The following is an 18,816-nucleotide window of genomic DNA, read 5'->3' as shown; positions in this document are numbered from 1 at the left end:
ACTCGCCACCCTGTAGTCACACGGGTCGGAACAAGCTCGCCTTTGTCATTGCGCACTACGATCACTCCCGCTTTTTTAGTGACAACTTGAATGGAGCTCACCCATTTAGAATTGGCGATGGGATAAATAATCCCAACGTCAAGCAATTTCAGAATTTCAGCTCGAACAACATCCTTCATGATTGGATTAAGCCGGCGTGGAGGTTGTCGCGATGGTTTGACATTCTCCTCCAAGTAAATATGATGAGAGCATAGAGAAGGAGAGATGCCTTGAATATCCGCGATAATCCATCCTAATGCCTTTGTATGCCTTTGCAAAATTTTCAACAATTTCTCTTCTTGGAGTTTCTCAAGGGAAGACAATATAACCACTGGAAATGTATTGTTCTCGCTAAGGAACGCATATTTCAATGTGTCGGGTAATGCTTTTAACTCAAGAATAGGCGGCTTGACGCTAGAAGGCACTGTTTTCTGCTCAAGAGGAGGCAACTCTTCAAACTTCGGAAGCCACGGTGCAATTCCTCAAATTCCCTCATCGCCATCTTCTCCATTAAGCAAGGAAAAGAGGGACTCCATCTCGTCGGATTCAAGAAAAGCGGCCTCTTCGGAGGTAAGAGCTAGCTCCATAGAATCTTTATACAGGAATTCATCCACATGCTCTTGCACCAATGTATCCACAAGATTGACATTTTGACATTCGTCATCGTCACCCAATTGAACCCCAACGTTGAACATATTGACCTCCATCTTCATGTTACCGAAGGACATGTTCAAGAGTCCATTCCGGCAATTGATAACCGCATCCAAGGTTGCTAGAAATGGCCGACCAAGGATAATGGGAGTAGACAATGGTGATGAAGACGATGGACAAGTATCCAAGACAACAAAATCCACTGGGTATACAAATTGATCAACTTGGACCAATACATCTTCCACCATGCCACGAGGAATTTGGACGCTCCTATCTGCCAATTGAAGAGTAACTCGCGTAGGCTTCATCTCTCCCAAACTGAGCTCTTGATACATCGAGTATGATAACAAATTCACACTTGCCCCCAAATCCAAAAGAGCTTGCTCCACTCGCTTACGTCCAATCGTAATCGCAATTGTAGGACATCCAGGGTCTTTGTATTTAGGAGCAAGGTTTGTTTGGATAATTTGGCTAACTTGCTCGGTAAGAAGCACCTTTTTATGCACATTAAGCTTACGCTTCTGGGTGCATAAATCCTTCAAGAACTTGGCATAAGAAGGAATTTGCTTGATGGCATCCATCAAAGGGATGTTAACATTGACCTTTTTAAACACGTCAAGTATATCGGCATCCTTGGATGGGTGAGCCGGCATTTTCAGTCGAGAAGGATAGGGTGCCGGAATGGGGGAGACTTGTGGGCTTGGAGTGGCCTCAGCTTCCTTTGAACCTTGCACGGGAGATTCCCCGTCTTCCTCCGGAGTCGGCTTAGGAGATTCCCCAAGCGTTGTAGAACTTGTTAATGTCGGAGATGGCACTAGAGTAGGTGTAGCCGACGGGTTGACAATAAGATTGTCAATCGCCTTGCCACTCCTAAGAGTGATGATTGCTTGAGCTTGCTCGGGCGGCGGTACAGAAGAACTACCAATGAGAAGTTGGCCTTGTGGCTGAGTAGGAAACTTTCCCCATTCTTGTTGGAGAAGCCCTATTGAGGTGGTAATCTTCCCCATTTGGTTTGTCAACTCCCCCATCATTTGTGTATTGTTCTCGTTGTAATTCGATTGAGCTTGCATGAAGGACTGAAGAGTGTCCTCCAAAGATCGCCTTGGCGGAGGTTGAAATTGATTAGGTGCCTGGAATGGTCCAGAAGATACAAAACCTAGTGGTCCTTGTGAAAAATGAGGCTGCCCTTGGCCTTGAGCAGGCCACCATGGTTGCATTTGAGGGCTGGGAGGGGCTTGAGAGGGTCCTCTTTCAATCTAATTGTTCCAACGGAATCCCGGATGTTGTCTTTGACCTTGGGTGAAGTTTTGGGGAAACGATTCAAATCGTTGGTTTACCGCACTAACATCTTCAATCGGAAGGTGGCTGTAATGCTGCTTGAGAACAGGAATAAACAAACAGTTGTCGGTTGAATGACCCGTCGTTTCACAAATAACGCACATCTCCTCCACCGTTCGCACTTCTTTAACCTCCTTCACCCCTTTCAATTCAAACTTTTCCAACTTTTGTGCTAGTTGCTCCATCCGTGATTCGATAGCATTGTGCTCATTTACGGAGAACTTTCCAGAGCCACCGGGACCTTGGCTAGCCATAGCTCTATCACCAGCATCCTCATAATTCCAAGTCAAAGACTTCTTGGCCAACTCATCTAAGTAGTCCCAACCATCATCGGGTGACTTATTCATGAATCCCCCGGAGGACATGGTGTCGAGCAGTTGCTTGCTTTGTTGTGTGTAGCCCATATGGAAGTAGTGAATCAGTTGATACAAGGCAAAGTTGTGGTGGGGAACCACAGAAAGCAAATCCTTGTAATGCTCTCAATACTGGTGGAAAGCTTCTCATTCACGTTGCTTGAAACTTTGGATTTGATCCATCAAGAGCTTTGTTCGGCTTGCTGGGAAGAACTTCTTATGAAAAATATCTTGCACTTCCCCCCATGTGTTCAAAGATTGAGGCTTTAAAGAGTGAAACCATGTCTTAGCCTTATCCTTCAAAGTGAAAGGGAAAAGCCTCAATCTTGCTTGGTTGAGAAGCACCTCCCCGCTAACGAACGATTGGAGAACTTCCTCAAATTCCCAGATATGTTGGTACAGATCCTCGCGCTCCATACCGTGGAAGAATGGAATGCAACGATGATAGTCTGATTTGAACTCGAAAGTGTTGGCAACAGTGGTGGGCCGTGGAAAAACTATCGGTGACAATTGAGTGACCCGTTCGGGATTCAAATAGTCTTGAAGAGTCCTAACCGGAGCAGTTTCCTCATCCGCCATTGATGTTCTTGATGGAGAATACGGCCGAGAATATCTACTTGGTGGAGAGTAAGCTCGGAGATTTCTATTTCTTACGCGAGGTGGAGAGCTAGAGCAATGCAGTCGGTTAGAGTGGGGACTACGATTAACCACAAGCATGAACCTCCACTTTTACCGATGAAGAACTATGGAACTGCTCTGCAATAAGAAAAGCAGACTGGAGGGGCTATGCCGCCACCTCTCTCTCAAGACAATTCTGAGGGGCTATGCCGCCGCCTCGATATATATATGTATGCAAGAAAAGAAAAGGCAATAGATACTAAAACTAGCTTCGTTACACCTCAAGTCGATAGTATGATTGGTTAGAGATATCCGCTAGAAATAGTAGAAGTTGCATAAAGAAAAATTAAATGGAATACTTACAATGGTTTGTCGAACCTCCCAATAAGCTATATAAGAAAAATCCCCTGCAACGGCGCCAAAATATGCTTCACCACAACCTAACCGTTGAAATAGGTTGATTTACCCCAAACGTAGGGCTAGGTCGTTGTCAGCATAAATACCGGAAAGTCCGGAATCATTCCCACAGAGATAATCTTTATAGCTTGCTAGGATTTTTAGATGTAAAGGTTTGCGGCATTTAGACGGCCAACTTTTGGTTTTGCTTTGAAAGGTGGAAAATACTCTTATGAAAAAGACTAGAAATGAGTTTTAACTAGATTAAACAAGCGGCAAGGCATAGAAGTTCATAACACTCATAACTTAAGTCATCAAACCATTCTCAACGAAAACTTGGTTGAATCGCACGGCATAGGCTATCAACCGGAAGATTTAGCTATGAAACCAATTAAGACTAGAAGTGCAGTATGGAAAACAAGTGAGCTCTTTTATTCTTTTGGCAAACACGAACCGAGACATCGCTCCGGAACCATGTGAGTGAGCACATGATCACCGGTGATTAACATCGGTAAGTTTTGTTACATAAAAGCGAGCACTTCTCATTTTACAAGCCAAACTTCAAGTCTCGAGTTGAGAAAGGCTAGATTAACCGAAGCCATTAGGTGTTATTCACCCCATACCTAAGCCTAATCGACTACTCACACAACATGAAAAGACTGGAAAGCATGCTAGAATTGGAAAACATATTTAACCGATAGAATCGAAAATAAACTTGATTTATATGAAGATCCAACAAGTAGCTACAACTTTAATACTTGTAGAATTAACAAACAACTTAAACTTACATGAGTTCTTGGAAGAAATAACATAAGGAAGCTTTAAAAGCATTAATGGAGTAAAAGGCTTAAAGGTGTAATGGACTAGATACAAAAGAGAGAGAAGGAACCCCCTATTTATACAAAATGGGTTCTATCTCACAAAATATCTAAAAAGTATACTAATAAAGACAACTATTCCAAAAGTGGAAAGTCCAAAAAGTAACAAAATATCTGGCCGAAGGCTCATAGTATCGATACTAATTATGGAAAGTATCGATACCACACAGCTAAGTTGAAAAGGCCATTTCCACGAAGAGCTCCCGTATCGATACCGGTTAAGGTCGTATCGATACAACACTCTCTGCCTTCCCACGAAGCTAATGCGTATCGATACTTAATAAGGCTGTATCGATACGCGTTGCTTATCTCCAAGTCTTCAGGCCAACCTCCAAGGCTTGGCACCCAACGGCTCACTAGCTTGTCCGATGCCTTACGCCTTCATTTTTAGGTCCTGTTAGCAGAAGTTCCACCGGGCGTGGATACTAGAATTTTCTTGGAAATTAACCTCATGATCGAAATACGCCTTTTAAGGACGTTTTACCTTAAACACTCAGCAAACTACCTTACAAGCAAAATCGAATAAAAACGACAAATTATAACTAGAGACACTACCAATTAATGAACTTAAGCACCACGATCAAGCAATCTTAGGTGCTTATCACAAGAAAGAACAAAGTAAGAACTCAAGGATTCTAGAGAGAGAAGTTGAAAGGTTGGAAGGTGTGAGTTGAATGCATGGGCAATGGTCCTATTTATAGGAAAAATCTTGGCTTCCATTGGCAAGACTAACTTCTATTATCCAATGGATAAATTTTTCCCTAGCAATTATTGTCCAATGGGTAAAGGGGAAATTATGATAGGTATGGCCTTGAAGTGACAAATCATGAAGGTTTTTGGTCTTGTCTTGTCTTAGGATGGTTTGCTTGCAAGAAAGAACAAAATAAAGTGTAGAAATGGGTTGTAAGGATGTAAGAAGATCATGTCAAGGTACTCTCCAAATCTCTCTCATATCTGTCCATCTCTCACTAGTACAAGGTATATATATATATATATCTTGAGTTGGTAGGAGAAAATCTAAGATGGCTTGTCCTTCACGGTACAACAATATCTTTCTCTCTCTCTCTCTCTTTCTCTAGTACTATATGTATGTGTGTGTATATATATATATATACACACACACACACATTTATGCATATATAAGTATATTTAAGTACTATGTAGTCTAGTCTAGGAAAAAAATAAAATAAAATAAAATATGGGTGATAGGCTTGCAAGTGTCAACAAAAAAAATATGGTCAAAAATTGCCTAGAAAGCTTATATGTCCTTTAGACATGTTTATAATTGACTATGTGATACATATCTCTATATTTTAAGCACATAAGTATATAGGAAATCTAAGAAAGTGACTTAGGTTTAGGGCTATGATTCTAGGCTTGCATGTATTGAATAGGCTATATTAGCTTCTTTTGTAAGCAAAAAGATGGGATTTGGTTTGACTTATTTCTATTACCCAAGGGATAAAATTTTCCCTAGTAATTATTAACCAATGGGTAAAATGATTACCTTTTTTAGGTCCAAAAGGTTCAATATGGTTGGAGGGTTCATAAGGCTCAAAGATGGTCAAAAAGGTCCATTTAGGGTTAGGGGATCGTAACTAGGTGAATTGGTAGTTCGGTTCCTCCAACTAACCGGTTGAAAATTAACTCAACTTGCCATGTAGGATTTCCAGCTAAGAAATATAATTTTAAAGATTTTATTTCACTCACTAGGAAAATATACAAGTGCTTCTACAAGCATACTTGTCTTTAGAAAATGACTAGATTGTCTGGTGCGAAAAGATATAATTTTATAAGTCTCAAATCCAATTATGACGGATTTTTAGAAGTTAAAAAGGATTTTCAGAAGCAAAATCAAGTAATTAAAAATAAAATTCAAATATTTAACGAAATTTTTATTTATTGAAAATCAGGGTCGTTACAATTATACCACCATTCTACAGGTGATAACCACTTTGCCCAATGTTTAGGACCATCACCACTGATAGACACCCAATAACGTAGTTCTTAGTGCTTAAAATCCGTTAGTTTAAATGCCATTTTTAGGAAATATTGCACATAAGGTAGTTTCTTTAGTTTTGCAGGAAAATGTAGGGAGGTATTCCTGAACAGGTACAAAATGAGCCCGAGCACGGTCAAAGAAAAGGTCAACGCGCTATGGACCAGTGATATGAGAAGTCAATGGTCCAGAGAGGTTGTACGATTCTCGGTGCAATAACATGAGACGTTATTGGACCAAATACAAGGAAAATGACATGAGATGCCACTGTTCAAGAAACTTGTTCGGCAAGAGAGAGCCGAACAAGAGGAGAGCTCCTTAGAAAGGATATGGTCCAAATTGTTTCCTTAGGACCAGTTACATGTGAAGTAATTGGTCCAGGCCGTCTGTTCGGCCATGAGATGGCCGAACAAAGAGAGAAGTCCTATTAGATGGAACATTCTAGAAGTGTCCAGAATCACTGGTATTCCGTTACGGGATGAGATCCCAAGAATATAGGATCTAAGAAAGATACCCAACGAGTATGGGATGTTCGGCTTGTTATGGAAAGAGTCCTACAAGGATTAAAGGAAATAAACTGATAAGGGAACGAGAATCCAAGAGATCCTAGTTTTCCTATACGAGGTAGGAAACCTAGGGCAATATGGATACTTGGGCAGCAAGCATCCATAAATCTATAAATATGAGGTAAACTTAGAGGAAAGAGGTACGCAATACACTGCATTCTTATTGCTTTCCTACTGAATAGGGGTTTGATTGCTAGTCCGTGATACTAACAAAGGCATCGGAGGGCCTTTGCCACGAGAGGCAAAGGTGCACTCACTCCTTGTCTGTTTTGCAGGACAGGGGTTTCATTGACAAATTAGGGTTACGTTCAAGAGGCACGTGAAGCCGTAGCATTCCAGTGCTGTTCAAAGCACTACTTGAATTTGTCCACCTACAATTGGCGCCGTCTGTGGGAATCGAACGAGTTCCCTTTGAAATACGACCATGGTGGAAATAGATCCAGCAACGCCACACGACCCAAAGGATGTGTTAATTGGAGGAAGGGATAAGTCTCCACCCGGGGCTCCGAGAAAGCCCGAAGGAGGACACAAGAGGACCACGAGTAAGGGCCACCCCCTTACTATCCACGGCAACTCCAAAAATAGAGATGGAGAGACGGCATCGAAGTCCACGAGAAGGACTAAATCCCATCGAGGGGATGAATAGATTGCACACTCCAGAAGTGTATACCGTGGCGAAGACATTCTTGATAAGAAGAGACAAGAAATTGAGGAGTATGCTCGTTTGATCAAAAAACGAGAACATGAAATCAGAGAACTAGAGAGAATCAAAGAACATCCGGAGGACTCTGGACTATCTCGAAGAAATTCTAGAGGCAGTGAATACGCTTTGGTACAGTACTAAAAGGCTCCTTCACGAGGAAGGAGGAGCAGAAGCGGAAGTCTGACCCCAAGGCGACATAAAGCTTCTCCACGAAAAGGAAGGAGCAAGATCCGAACACCCGAGCGAAGGAGGGTATCTCCGAGAAAAAGGAGAAGCAGAGGTCAAAGCTCTACCCCCGAGGAGGAAGGGAGTAGGAAACATCATAGGGACAGGTACGAGAGACCTGATTCCGATTGGGAAAGAATTAGATCCAAGAAAGGACCAGAGGATGAAGCCATGACTGCACGGGAAGCAACACGGAAAGCACTTCAGAATATAGCATCCTCCCCTTTTGCCAAAAAATTACAGGAGGCAAGATTGCCGACCAGGGTAAAACACAAAACATTCATCCTCTACGAGACAGATGCTGATCCCGTGGCCCATATACAGCATTACCAGCAAGCGATGTTTATGCATGAAGGAGATGATGCAATCATGTGCAAAATGTTCCCGTCGAGTTTAGGGAAGGTTGCTTTGTCCTGGTTCCACAGATTGGGCTCACGCTCCATCCGAACATGGGTGCAATTGGCTGAGGAATTCACTGCACGGTTTTTGACGAGCAGGAAAGCTCCCAAAACCTTTGAGAGTCTTTCTTTTATGAAACAAGGAGAGGACGAGCAGATCAGGACTTATGCAAAGAAGTATTGGGAAACCTTCAACGAGATTGAAGGATGTAGTGAAGAATACGCAATAGCCACGTTCAAAACAGGCTTACCTGTTCGGGGGGAACTGCGTAAGTCTCTAAACATGAGTCCCGTGCAGACATTGGCAAAATTGATGGAGAGAATTGAGTAGCACGCCAGGAACGAGGATGACATCCTTCGAGAGGATGGTAAGTTGGCCGCCGAGCAAGTTAAGGGACCTATAAAGAAAGCTGACAAGCCAGAGCCCAAAACTTATCGTGAAAGAAAAGATTATGGGCAGGCGAAGAAAGAGCAGTACAAAGATAAACAAGCCCCGGATCCCAAGTCATTCTTTTCCATAAACACGGTTCGGAAAGAGCCCATTTACAGGATTCTTTATTGAATAAAGAATCAACCTTATTTCAAATGGCCCTCAACTCTTGGTGGGAATAAAGATGCAAAACGTGCTACGAATCAGCACTGCAGTTACCATAAGGATTGGGGTCACATGACTGAGGACTGTGAGATGTTTAAACGGCATCTTGATGATTTGGTCTCACGAGGTTACCTCAAAGAATTTATCCAAGAAGATTCCAAGGATAAAGACAAGGCAATGGAATTGGATTACGAACAGAATCCAAAAGGGGTAATCCATATGATACATGGATTAGCCGAACCTTATACGAGAAATGAGGTGAGATTGCTTCAGAGACAAGTGAAACATGACCAACATGTAATGCAGTTGGGGAAGAAAAGAGGGCGCAACGAAGGGGCAAGCAACGAGGGCATAGTTTTTACGGATGAAGATCTGGGAGGAGTCCAGGTACCTCACAATGATGCTTTGGTCATAACCCTACGAGTTGGGGAATATGATATGGAGAGAATCCTGGTGGATTCAGGGAGTTGCACCGAAGTGCTATACTATGATGCATTCAAGAAACTAGGGCTCACACAAGAAGATTTGGTACAATCAGTAACTCCATTGGTCGGATTTGGAGCAGGAGCAGTTTGGCCGTTAGGCAAGGTAACTCTGCCTGTTCGGGCTGGGACAGTGGTGCTACGAACCGACTTTTTAGTGGTGGATGTACCGTCTTCCTATAACGTGATTATAGGGAGAACATGGTTGCACAAGATGAGGGCAGTCTCTTCAACTTTCCATCAGATGGTAAAGTTCCCAGGGTCTAATGGGATTGAGCACATCAAAGGTAACCAAAAGATAGCTCAACAATGTTTGGTATCCATCATAAAAAGAGTCCATAATGCCCACCATGTTAATACTGTGGAAATTCCGGATCTCCCGACCATTGAGGATATTGGAAAAGACCCAACCGAGAGGGTAGTTGAGGATTTGAAGAAAACACTGATCAACGAGACTGATCCAGATAGGTATTTTCTAATTGGGGAATCACTGCCAGAAGAGGAAGAGAATGAACTGATTAGTTTTTTGAAAACTTATGTCGATGTATTTGCTTGGACACCAGAGGAGATGCCTGGGGTGAATGCAGATGTTATCTGCCATCATTTGAATGTAGATCCACAGCATAAACCGGTCATTCAAAAGAAACGAAGGGCAGCCGTACAGCACGTTGACGCTGTAATTGAAGAAGTGGATCATTTGTTGGAAGCCAAGGCAATAAGGGAAGTTTATTATCCAGAATGGCTATCCAATACTGTTGTCGTCAAGAAAAAGAACGGAAAATGGCGCGTATGTGTTGACTTCACAGATTTAAACAAGGCGTGCCCTAAGGACAGTTTTCCTCTTCCAAGGATTGACCAGTTGGTTGATGCAACAGCGGGATATGGACGGATGAGTTTTCTCGATGCATATCGAGGATACCATCAAATTGCAATGTTTGGGCCAGATCAGGAGAAGACGTCTTTTATTACACCACGAGGGTTGTACTGTTATAATGTCATGCCTTTTGGATTGAAGAATGCAGGGGCAACGTATCAGAGACTGGCAACCATCATGTTCAGAAAATTGCTCGGCAAAACTATGGAGGTTTACATAGATGACATGGTGGTAAAAAGTAAATCTGGGCAAGGCCATATTGCAGATTTGAGAGAAGCTTTTGAGATTTTGAGGAAATACAAGTTGAAACTCAACGCCTCGAAGTGTGCGTTTGGAGTCGGCTCTGGAAAGTTTTTGGGCCATCTTGTAACTCTAAGGGGAATAGAGGCGAATCCCGACCAGATAAAGGCCTTACAAAATTTGGAAAGTCCTCGGACAACGAAAGAAGTCCAACGATTAACTGGGATGGCAGCAGCTCTTAATCGATTTATTAGCCGATCAAGTGACAAGTGCAGACCTTTCTTTCAACTGTTGAAGAAAAGAGAGGGGTTCGAATGGGGAGCAGAATGTGAACAAGCCTTCCAGGATCTAAAGGGATATTTGGCCTCTCCTCCCCTTCTTTCGACTCCAGAAACAGGTGAGCCTCTAGTTTTATACTTAGCTGTTTCTGAGCATGCTGTGAGTGCAGTACTTTTAAGAAATAAGGGATCCGAGCAAATCCCAGTTTATTATGTGAGCAAAACATTATTAGATGCCGAAACAAGGTATTTGCCCCTCGAGAAATTGGTCCTAGCGTTAAGGACAGCAACTAGAAAATTGCCACATTATTTCCAGAGCCATAAAGTTGTGGTTTACACTGAGTTCCCATTAAAATCACTGCTCCGAAAGGCAGATTTCTCGGGAAGGATCTCGACTTGGTCCGTTGAGTTGAGCCAATATGATATCGACTATCAGCCGCGCACAGCAATCAAAGGCCAGGTGTTGGCAGATTTTGTGGCAGAATTCTCACCGGCGGTTGCACCTTTGCCTCCTACGAGAAAGGAGTATGAAGCAAAGCCTCCTGTAACGAAGAAACAGGCATTAGCCGAACAAGATCCCTTAGAATGGAAGCTATTTGTTGATGGGTCAGCTTGCAACACCGGTTCAGGAATTGGAGTTGTGCTTTTACCCCCTGAAGGGTCAATGTTGGAATTATCTGTTCGGCTAGGGTTCAATGCATCAAATAACGTGGCAGAGTATGAGGCACTCTTAGCTGGTTTGAGAAGTGCGAAAACCCTAAAAGTTGAACGTGTTAGGGTGTATTCTGATTCACAGCTCGTAGTCCATCAACTGTCCGGGCAATATGAAACCCGGAGCGAAAAGATGGCGGCATATGTATAGGTGACCAGAGATCTGCTCGATACCTTCGAAAGGGTGAATATTGAGCAGATAAGTTATGGAAAGAATGCTCATGCAGATTCATTGGCATGGTTAGCCGCAGCTGTGCCATCTGAGTTTAAAAGAAAAATAGCCGTGGAGTATCTGACTGAGCCGAGCATTGGGAGAAGTGTGGAGATGGTCTTGGACGTGAACCAAGGACCAAGTTGGATGGACCCAATAGTGGAGTTTTTACGAGATGAAATACTCCCTTTGGACAAAAAAGAGGCACATAAAATCAGGACCAAATCTGCTCGGTTCTGGTTATCCCCAGAGGGAAAACTATATAGGAAGTCTTTTACAGGACCCTACTTGCTTTGTGTGCATCCTGAGTTGGTGCAAAAGTTCATCCACGAAATTCACGAGGGGACATGTGGAAGCCATGCTGGTGGTCGGTCCATAGCCCACCGAGCAATCACCCAAGGGTATTGGTGGCCGTACATGCAAGAAGATGCTAAGGTGTACGTAAAAATTTGTGAGAAGTGTCAGAAATTTTCACCAATGATTCGAACACCAGCCGAGGACCTGGTGCCACTGACAAGTCCCTGGCCGTTTGCTCAATGGGGAATGGACATAGTGGGTCCACTACACAAGGCAACTGGGAATCGAAAATTCCTACTAGTTGCAACAGATTACTTCACTAAGTGGATTGAGGCTGAGCCATTGGCCAAGATCACTGAACCTATGATAGAAAGGTTCGTGTGGAAAAGCATCATAACTCGCTTTGGGGTACCTTATTCGTTGATTACAGACAATGGGTCGCAATTTCAGAAGAAATTCAAAACTTTCTGTGCCCAGTATGGGATAAGAAATTATTATTCGACTCCAGCCTACCCTCAAAGCAACGGACAAGCAGAGGCTTCAAACAAAACAATCCTTGATGGGATTAAGAAACGTTTGGATAAAGCAAAGGGGAAATGGCCCGATGAATTGCCATTGGTTCTATGGGCATACCGAACAACGCCTAGGAGGTCTACGAGAGAGACCCCCTATTCATTAGCATATGGAACAGAGGCTGTTATTCCATTAGAAATAGGTCTGCCAACCAACAGGACCACTTTGGTTGAAAGTGGAGGAAATGACAGAGCCTTGGAGATTGAGTTAGACTTTGCCGAGGAACGACGAGAACGGGCCTTGGTGCACTTGGCCTCATACCAAGAGCAACTCATCAAAAGTTATAACAAGAATGTACACCCACGAGAGTTTGGTGTTGGAGACCTTGTGCTACGAAAAGTGCTCGGCAATACTAAAGTGGCTAATGAGGGAAAGCTAGGGGCAAATTGGGAAGGCCCATATCGAGTTACAGAAATCGCGGGCATTGGGGCTTATCGATTGGCAGACTTGGATGGGAACCCAGTGCCAAGACCTTGGAATGTCCATAATCTGAGAAAGTTTTTTATATGAATAATTTTTCTTTATGCACATCGTGATTGTGTGGGAGTTACGAATAAAACTCTCTTGTGTTCTAGTTTTGTTATTTTTACAAGGGGTACGAGTAACGCCCTCTTGAGTTTTACAGTTTATGAATGAAGTTACCTTTTTTAAAGTATACCTGCTGTTTTCTTGGTATTTGTTTTAAATACGAAATACGAAATTAATTTCCCTCATTCGTATTGGGGAGCCGGGTATAGGATATCCATTTAAGTACGTGACACTTAAACACAAGTTCGAAACACTTGTGTAAATTACAAATACACAAGTTCGAAACACTTGTGAGAACGCAAGTACGAAACACTTGTGTGAAGTTTTAAGTACGTGAAACTTAAAGTATGAAAACACTTGTATGGAATTTAAAGCCACGAAATATTCAAGTACGAGAAACTTAAAACCTTGCGATGCATACGAATACATGTATAAAAGCATACGAGTATATGCACAAACAGTCCACAGCATACGAAAACATGCACAAACTTGGAAGCATACGAATATATGCATAAAAGTACGTGAAACTTTAAACGATTTAAGTACGAAAAACTTACATAAGTACGAAATACTTAAACATTTCAAAACACCCATGATAGAAACATGTGGAACAGGTATCTTGACAGGAATAATTCAAAAACAGATGTAAAGAAAGACAGAGCTCATTCATCTTCAGTGAGATCTTGCACAGTTGTAGGAGCAATTACAGGAGCTACTGGTGCAATCATATCATCTGTGGTATTTTCATCTCCAAGTTGACCATCACTGACTTCCTTTTGGCCAGGGTTGGTCATATCAATTTGAGGCTCTACTTCAGAAACAGGTTGCTCAGCAGACACGTTCACCACCTGCTCATCATTCATCTCCTCTGCAATATCTTCCTCTTGACTAGCAGCACTGGGTAGTTCAATGTTGGTCCAGAGAGGAGATGATTCAGGAATCTCAGCTTTGGCAAGGCAAGCTGTCCAAGAGGCCACCCAGACTTGGTCTTGTATCCCAGGCATTTGGCCTGTGTAGCTTTCAGTGGCAACCTTGATTCCTTCATTATACCCCTTCTCTAAAGCAGCTTTGGCTTCCGTCTGGCTCGCTTCCAATTCTTTCAGAGTTTGATGTAAGCTATCCTCAGCTCCCTTCAGTTGTCCTTTAAGTCCATCAGCTACTCCCAAAGCTTGGTTTCTTTCTCTCTTAAGCCTGATGATGGTGCGTTGAAGCTTGTTGTTCTCACCGACCAGTTTGGCACGTTGGGGCTCAGATTGGCTGAGTTTTTGAGCCATGGCCACCATTTTTTGCATCACCTGGAACGATCAAGCAACAGCTGTGATTAACATACATATCAAACGCTATATACGCTATGGTAACAAAATGAAACTTTACCTTGGCGTTATGGGACATGAAAGAGCTAAGGAGGTTATCTGGCGACATTGCGACTTCTTTGCACATATCCCCAGGCAAAAGAAAAGCCTGGGACAATGCAAGTGCAGTCCCTTCAGTCTCAACAGTGTCCCGAGCAGTGATAGCTCGGTTCCCATGAGAGAAAGAGGGAGCCCATGCTGGAGCAGGTGATGAGGAGGATGTTGGGGGTCTTTCTTGAGTTTCCTCCACTCGTTGACGTTTTTCACGGTGAAGGGCTTCAATCTCTTCAAGAGAAAATCCTGGGGGAGCATCTGTTTGAGTCTGGGGGCGACGACCACGACCTTGAACACCTTGGCCCCGAACAGTACCACGACTCCGACCAGGAATGGTGAGGAGGCTGCCTAAATCAATTGGCCGGTTCATTTCTGGAGGTGAGAGGGTATGATCGCTGGAAGACGAATTGGATGTGGGACTGGAAGTTTCCTCAGCAAGAGGGATTGGTTCGTCAGAGATCGGAGGTGTCCGAGAACGCCTTTCTTCTTGTTCGGGAACTGGTCTTGAAGGACCAGCTACTACAGGGTTATCAGCTGCTCGGGTTCGCCGATCAATAAACCCACCGTATGAAGCTTTGTAGCTGAGAAGTACTTGAGCTGCTCTTGCTCGGCCTGCAAGGTATGTCCCTTCGCCGTTGAATGCAAGTGCTCGTCTGATATCAGCTACGTGAACTTGTGGGGTTATGATGTTATAACCACGGTTGATATTTAATGCTGAAACAAAGCACAAGTAATTAGAAGCACGAAAAAGCTCTTCCTATGAAAAAGGACAAAACATATGAAATTAGGGGAAAGCACTAACGTGGGCTCCCGAATACGTGAGGGGCATGAAAACCAATCACTTGGTCGTCCTCATCTCTGGGTTCGAAGTTGCCCGTAACGATCAGAAAGTCGTCATCATCCCCTCGAGTAGAGTCAGGGAGTTCAAGGACTAGCTTTTTTCTAGAATCCCTACTTTTTAGATAATAAGTGAGGGCGTCCCCAGTTCTGGAAATACTGTATAGATGGTGAATATCGTACAGGCCTAGAGAAGTCCCTAATATTTGGTTTAGGGTATTTATGCCCATAACTACTCGGAAGAAATTAGCAGAAACCTGCATTGGCGAAAGCCTGTAATACGCTAAGACTTGGCGGAGCAGAGGGGCTAAGGGAAACCTAACTCCGCCTTCAACGACGGCTACTACTGGAATGTGAAGGGTGTCAAAATCGAAGCTTTCACGAATGGCATCCTCAGGAGCCAAAACAGTAGCTACGTTGTCAGGAATCCCATATCGAGATCTGAAACTAGCCATGGTTTGAGGAGTATTACAATGTCTACGAAATCTCCCCATTACCAGAAAAGCTTTTGGGGTTCTTTGAAGTATAAAGAAAGGGGACGACGAAACCCTAACGAAAGATTGTGAACAATCCACCAAGAGAAATAGAGCAGTAAGGAGAGGAATAATGACTTACGAAAAATAGTCGATTGAATCCCTAAGAGCAGAGAGGAGGAGGTCTTGAAATGATGAACAGAGCTTCAATGGCGGGTAAACCTTGAAATCGCCTCTTTCTGCTAAGGGAATCTAAGAGAGAGATTGAGATTTTTGAAAATGGGACGAAAACCCAAAAATACCCTAAAAGGTTGGTGATGTACGTGAAACGTCACCCCAGACGCCGTTTGAGCGTTCCGTTTTCCAATAAACACGTCTGTTCGTATTTAATGTAAAAGCAATACGATGATCGACACGTGTAAAGGTTAGGGCTAAAAGCCTGTGACGGCCACAAGAAAAGATGATTTTTTCTTAGCAACGTGATGAAACATTGCAGGAACAAAATGAATTTGCTCGGTAAAAGAGCTTTACTCGTCATCTGAGTAAAATATAAACGAGCAAAGCTGGGGAGCAATTGTAGGGAGGTATTCCCGAACAGGTACAAAATGAGCCCGAGCACGGTCAAAGAAAAGGTCAACGCGCTATGGACCAGTGATATGAGAAGTCAATGGTCCAGAGAGGTTGTACGATTCTCGGTGCAATAACACGAGACGTTATTGGACCAAATACAAGGAAAATGACATGAGATGCCACTGTTCAAGAAACTTGTTCGGCAAGAGAGAGCCGAACAAGAGGAGAGCTCCTTAGAAAGGATATGGTCCAAATTGTTTCCTTAGGACCAGTTACATGTGAAGTAATTGGTCCAGGCCGTCTGTTCGGCCATGAGATGGCCGAACAAAGAGAGAAGTCCTATTAGAGGGAACATTCTAGAAGTGTCCAGAATCACTGGTATTCCGTTACGGGATGAGATCCCAAGAATATAGGATCTAAGAAAGATACCCAACGAGTATGGGATGTTCGGCTTGTTATGGAAAGAGTCCTACAAGGATTAAAGGAAATAAACTGATAAGGGAACGAGAATCCAAGAGATCCTAGTTTTCCTATACGAGGTAGGAAACCTAGGGCAATATGGATACTTGGGCAGCAAGCATCCATAAATCTATAAATATGAGGTAAACCTAGAGGAAAGAGGTACGCAATACACTGCATTCTTATTGCTTTCCTACTGAATAGGGGTTTGATTGCTAGTCCGTGATACTAACAAAGGCATCGGAGGGCCTTTGCCACGAGAGGCAAAGGTGCACTCACTCCTTGTCTGTTTTGCAGGACAGGGGTTTCATTGACAAATTAGGGTTACGTTCAAGAGGCACGTGAAGCCGTAGCATTCCAGTGCTGTTCAAAGCACTACTTGAATTTGTCCACCTACAGAAAACCATTGAATAAAGCATATTTTTGAAGCTATGAATAAGTGTCAAGGTGTCCAACCCCGAGGCAACGTAGAATGAAGCCAATGAAACAAAGAAACGAAGAGCCGTTGGGTGGGCGGGGCTGTTGGATGCCAAGATGGGGACCAAAGTTGAAGACTTAACAATAACGAAGGCGGTATCGATACACCAATATGGTTGTATCGATACGCAATTGCAAGTAGATTCTAGTGGGCTCTGGGGCTGCTTGGTATCGAACAACCCTTTGGTTGTATCGATACCGAGACGCTACGGCGGCAAAGGAACTGTTTCAAGCTATTCGGTATCAATACAACCCTTTTAGCTGTATCGATACCGAGGCTTTTCCTGGCACTTTTCTGTTTGTTTTTGAGATATTTTGGAGAGAGAAGGCCTTGTGTATAAATAGCCCTTTCTCTCTCCTTAAGTACTATGCTAGATATTATCTTAGATTTACTTTCTTGTTGCTTAAGATTACTCCATTGTTGCTCTCAAGCTTTTCTTAGATAATTTCTATAGAACTCCCTTAGATAATTGTAGTTTGATAATTTCTTGTTCATTAAACTTGTAGCTACGCTCTCAATTTTTACTAATTTCAAGTTTATTTCAAATTCTGTTGGTTAAATATATTTGCTATTATTAGCCTTGCTCTTAACTCTCTAGTTATGGGTGAGTAGTTCTTTAGGCTTGGTCATGGGGTGATTAACACTGCATGGCTTGGGTTGATCATGCTTTTCTCATCATAAATCTTCATGTGGGGTTTGAAAATCGAGTTTAGATCACTTTTTATCAAAGCTTGGTGTTGTTAACCTCTTTGATCATATGTAGGCAAGAGCTTGCTATTTGCCACACATGATGCTTGGAGCTATGTCACACTTTGCATTTGCTAAAAGAACCTTAGATCTTGCTCTGTGTTCAAACTCTTTTTCTAGTCTAAAATGGATTTTAATCTAAATCCTTCGGTTGGGAACTGATGCCATGTATCTCAACCGGGCAAACAATGAGAAAAGTTGATTGATTTGAGTTGTGGGTGTTAGGATCTCCTAGACCTTGCCGCTCGTTTAATTAGTTCATTAGACGTTTATTTTTCCACCACTTAAAGTAAAACCAAGTTGGCCATCTAAACGCCAAAAACCTTATATCTACAAATCCATGTAAGCCATTTGAATATTCTCTTGGGTACGATACCCGGACTTCCGGATTATTATACTTCTATCGATGTATTAGCCCTATGCTTAGGACATTCTTATATCGGAAACTAAGCAACCACACATACACCTCAAATAGTTTTCCAAACACATATTCACTATCTCAGTTTGACCATCTGACTGTGGGTGATATGTTGTGCTTAGACACAGTTGGCTGCCCTGTAACTTGAAGAATTCTTGGCAAAATGAACTAGTAAACAATACATCTCTATTAGACACTATGGTGGCAGGTAACCCATGTAATTTGTAAACATTATCCATAAAAAGCTGCTCAACATCCTTGGCAGTGTAGGGATGTAAAAGGGACATAAAATGAGCATACTTGGTTAATCTATCTACCACAACAAAGATGGTAGTTTTGCCCTCGGATTTAGGTAGCCCTTCTATAAAATCCATAGAGATGTCTGTCCAATTTTTTTCTCGTATAGGCAAGGGTTGTAACAGCTTTGGCACATGAACCTCTGGCACACATCACAGTCAGAGATTAATTTATGCAC

At 42.8% G+C, this 18,816-nt stretch overlaps 1 protein-coding gene across 1 annotated transcript; it reads right to left on the bottom strand.

Moving 5' to 3' along the window:
* Nucleotides 1-521: 521 nt before the first annotated feature.
* LOC131332746 (uncharacterized) lies at nt 522-1,907 on the bottom strand. Its single transcript, XM_058367042.1, has one exon. It carries the CDS (start codon nt 1,905-1,907, stop codon nt 522-524), a length of 1,386 nt encoding a protein of 461 aa, XP_058223025.1.
* Between the last annotated feature and the right edge of the window lie 16,909 nt (nt 1,908-18,816).

This window comes from Rhododendron vialii, chromosome 7a (genome assembly GCF_030253575.1).
Source record: "Rhododendron vialii isolate Sample 1 chromosome 7a, ASM3025357v1".
Classification (NCBI taxonomy): domain Eukaryota; kingdom Viridiplantae; phylum Streptophyta; class Magnoliopsida; order Ericales; family Ericaceae; genus Rhododendron; species Rhododendron vialii.
The sequence above is the reverse complement of the archived record's forward strand: the minus strand, read 5'-3'. Positions and strand labels throughout refer to the sequence as shown.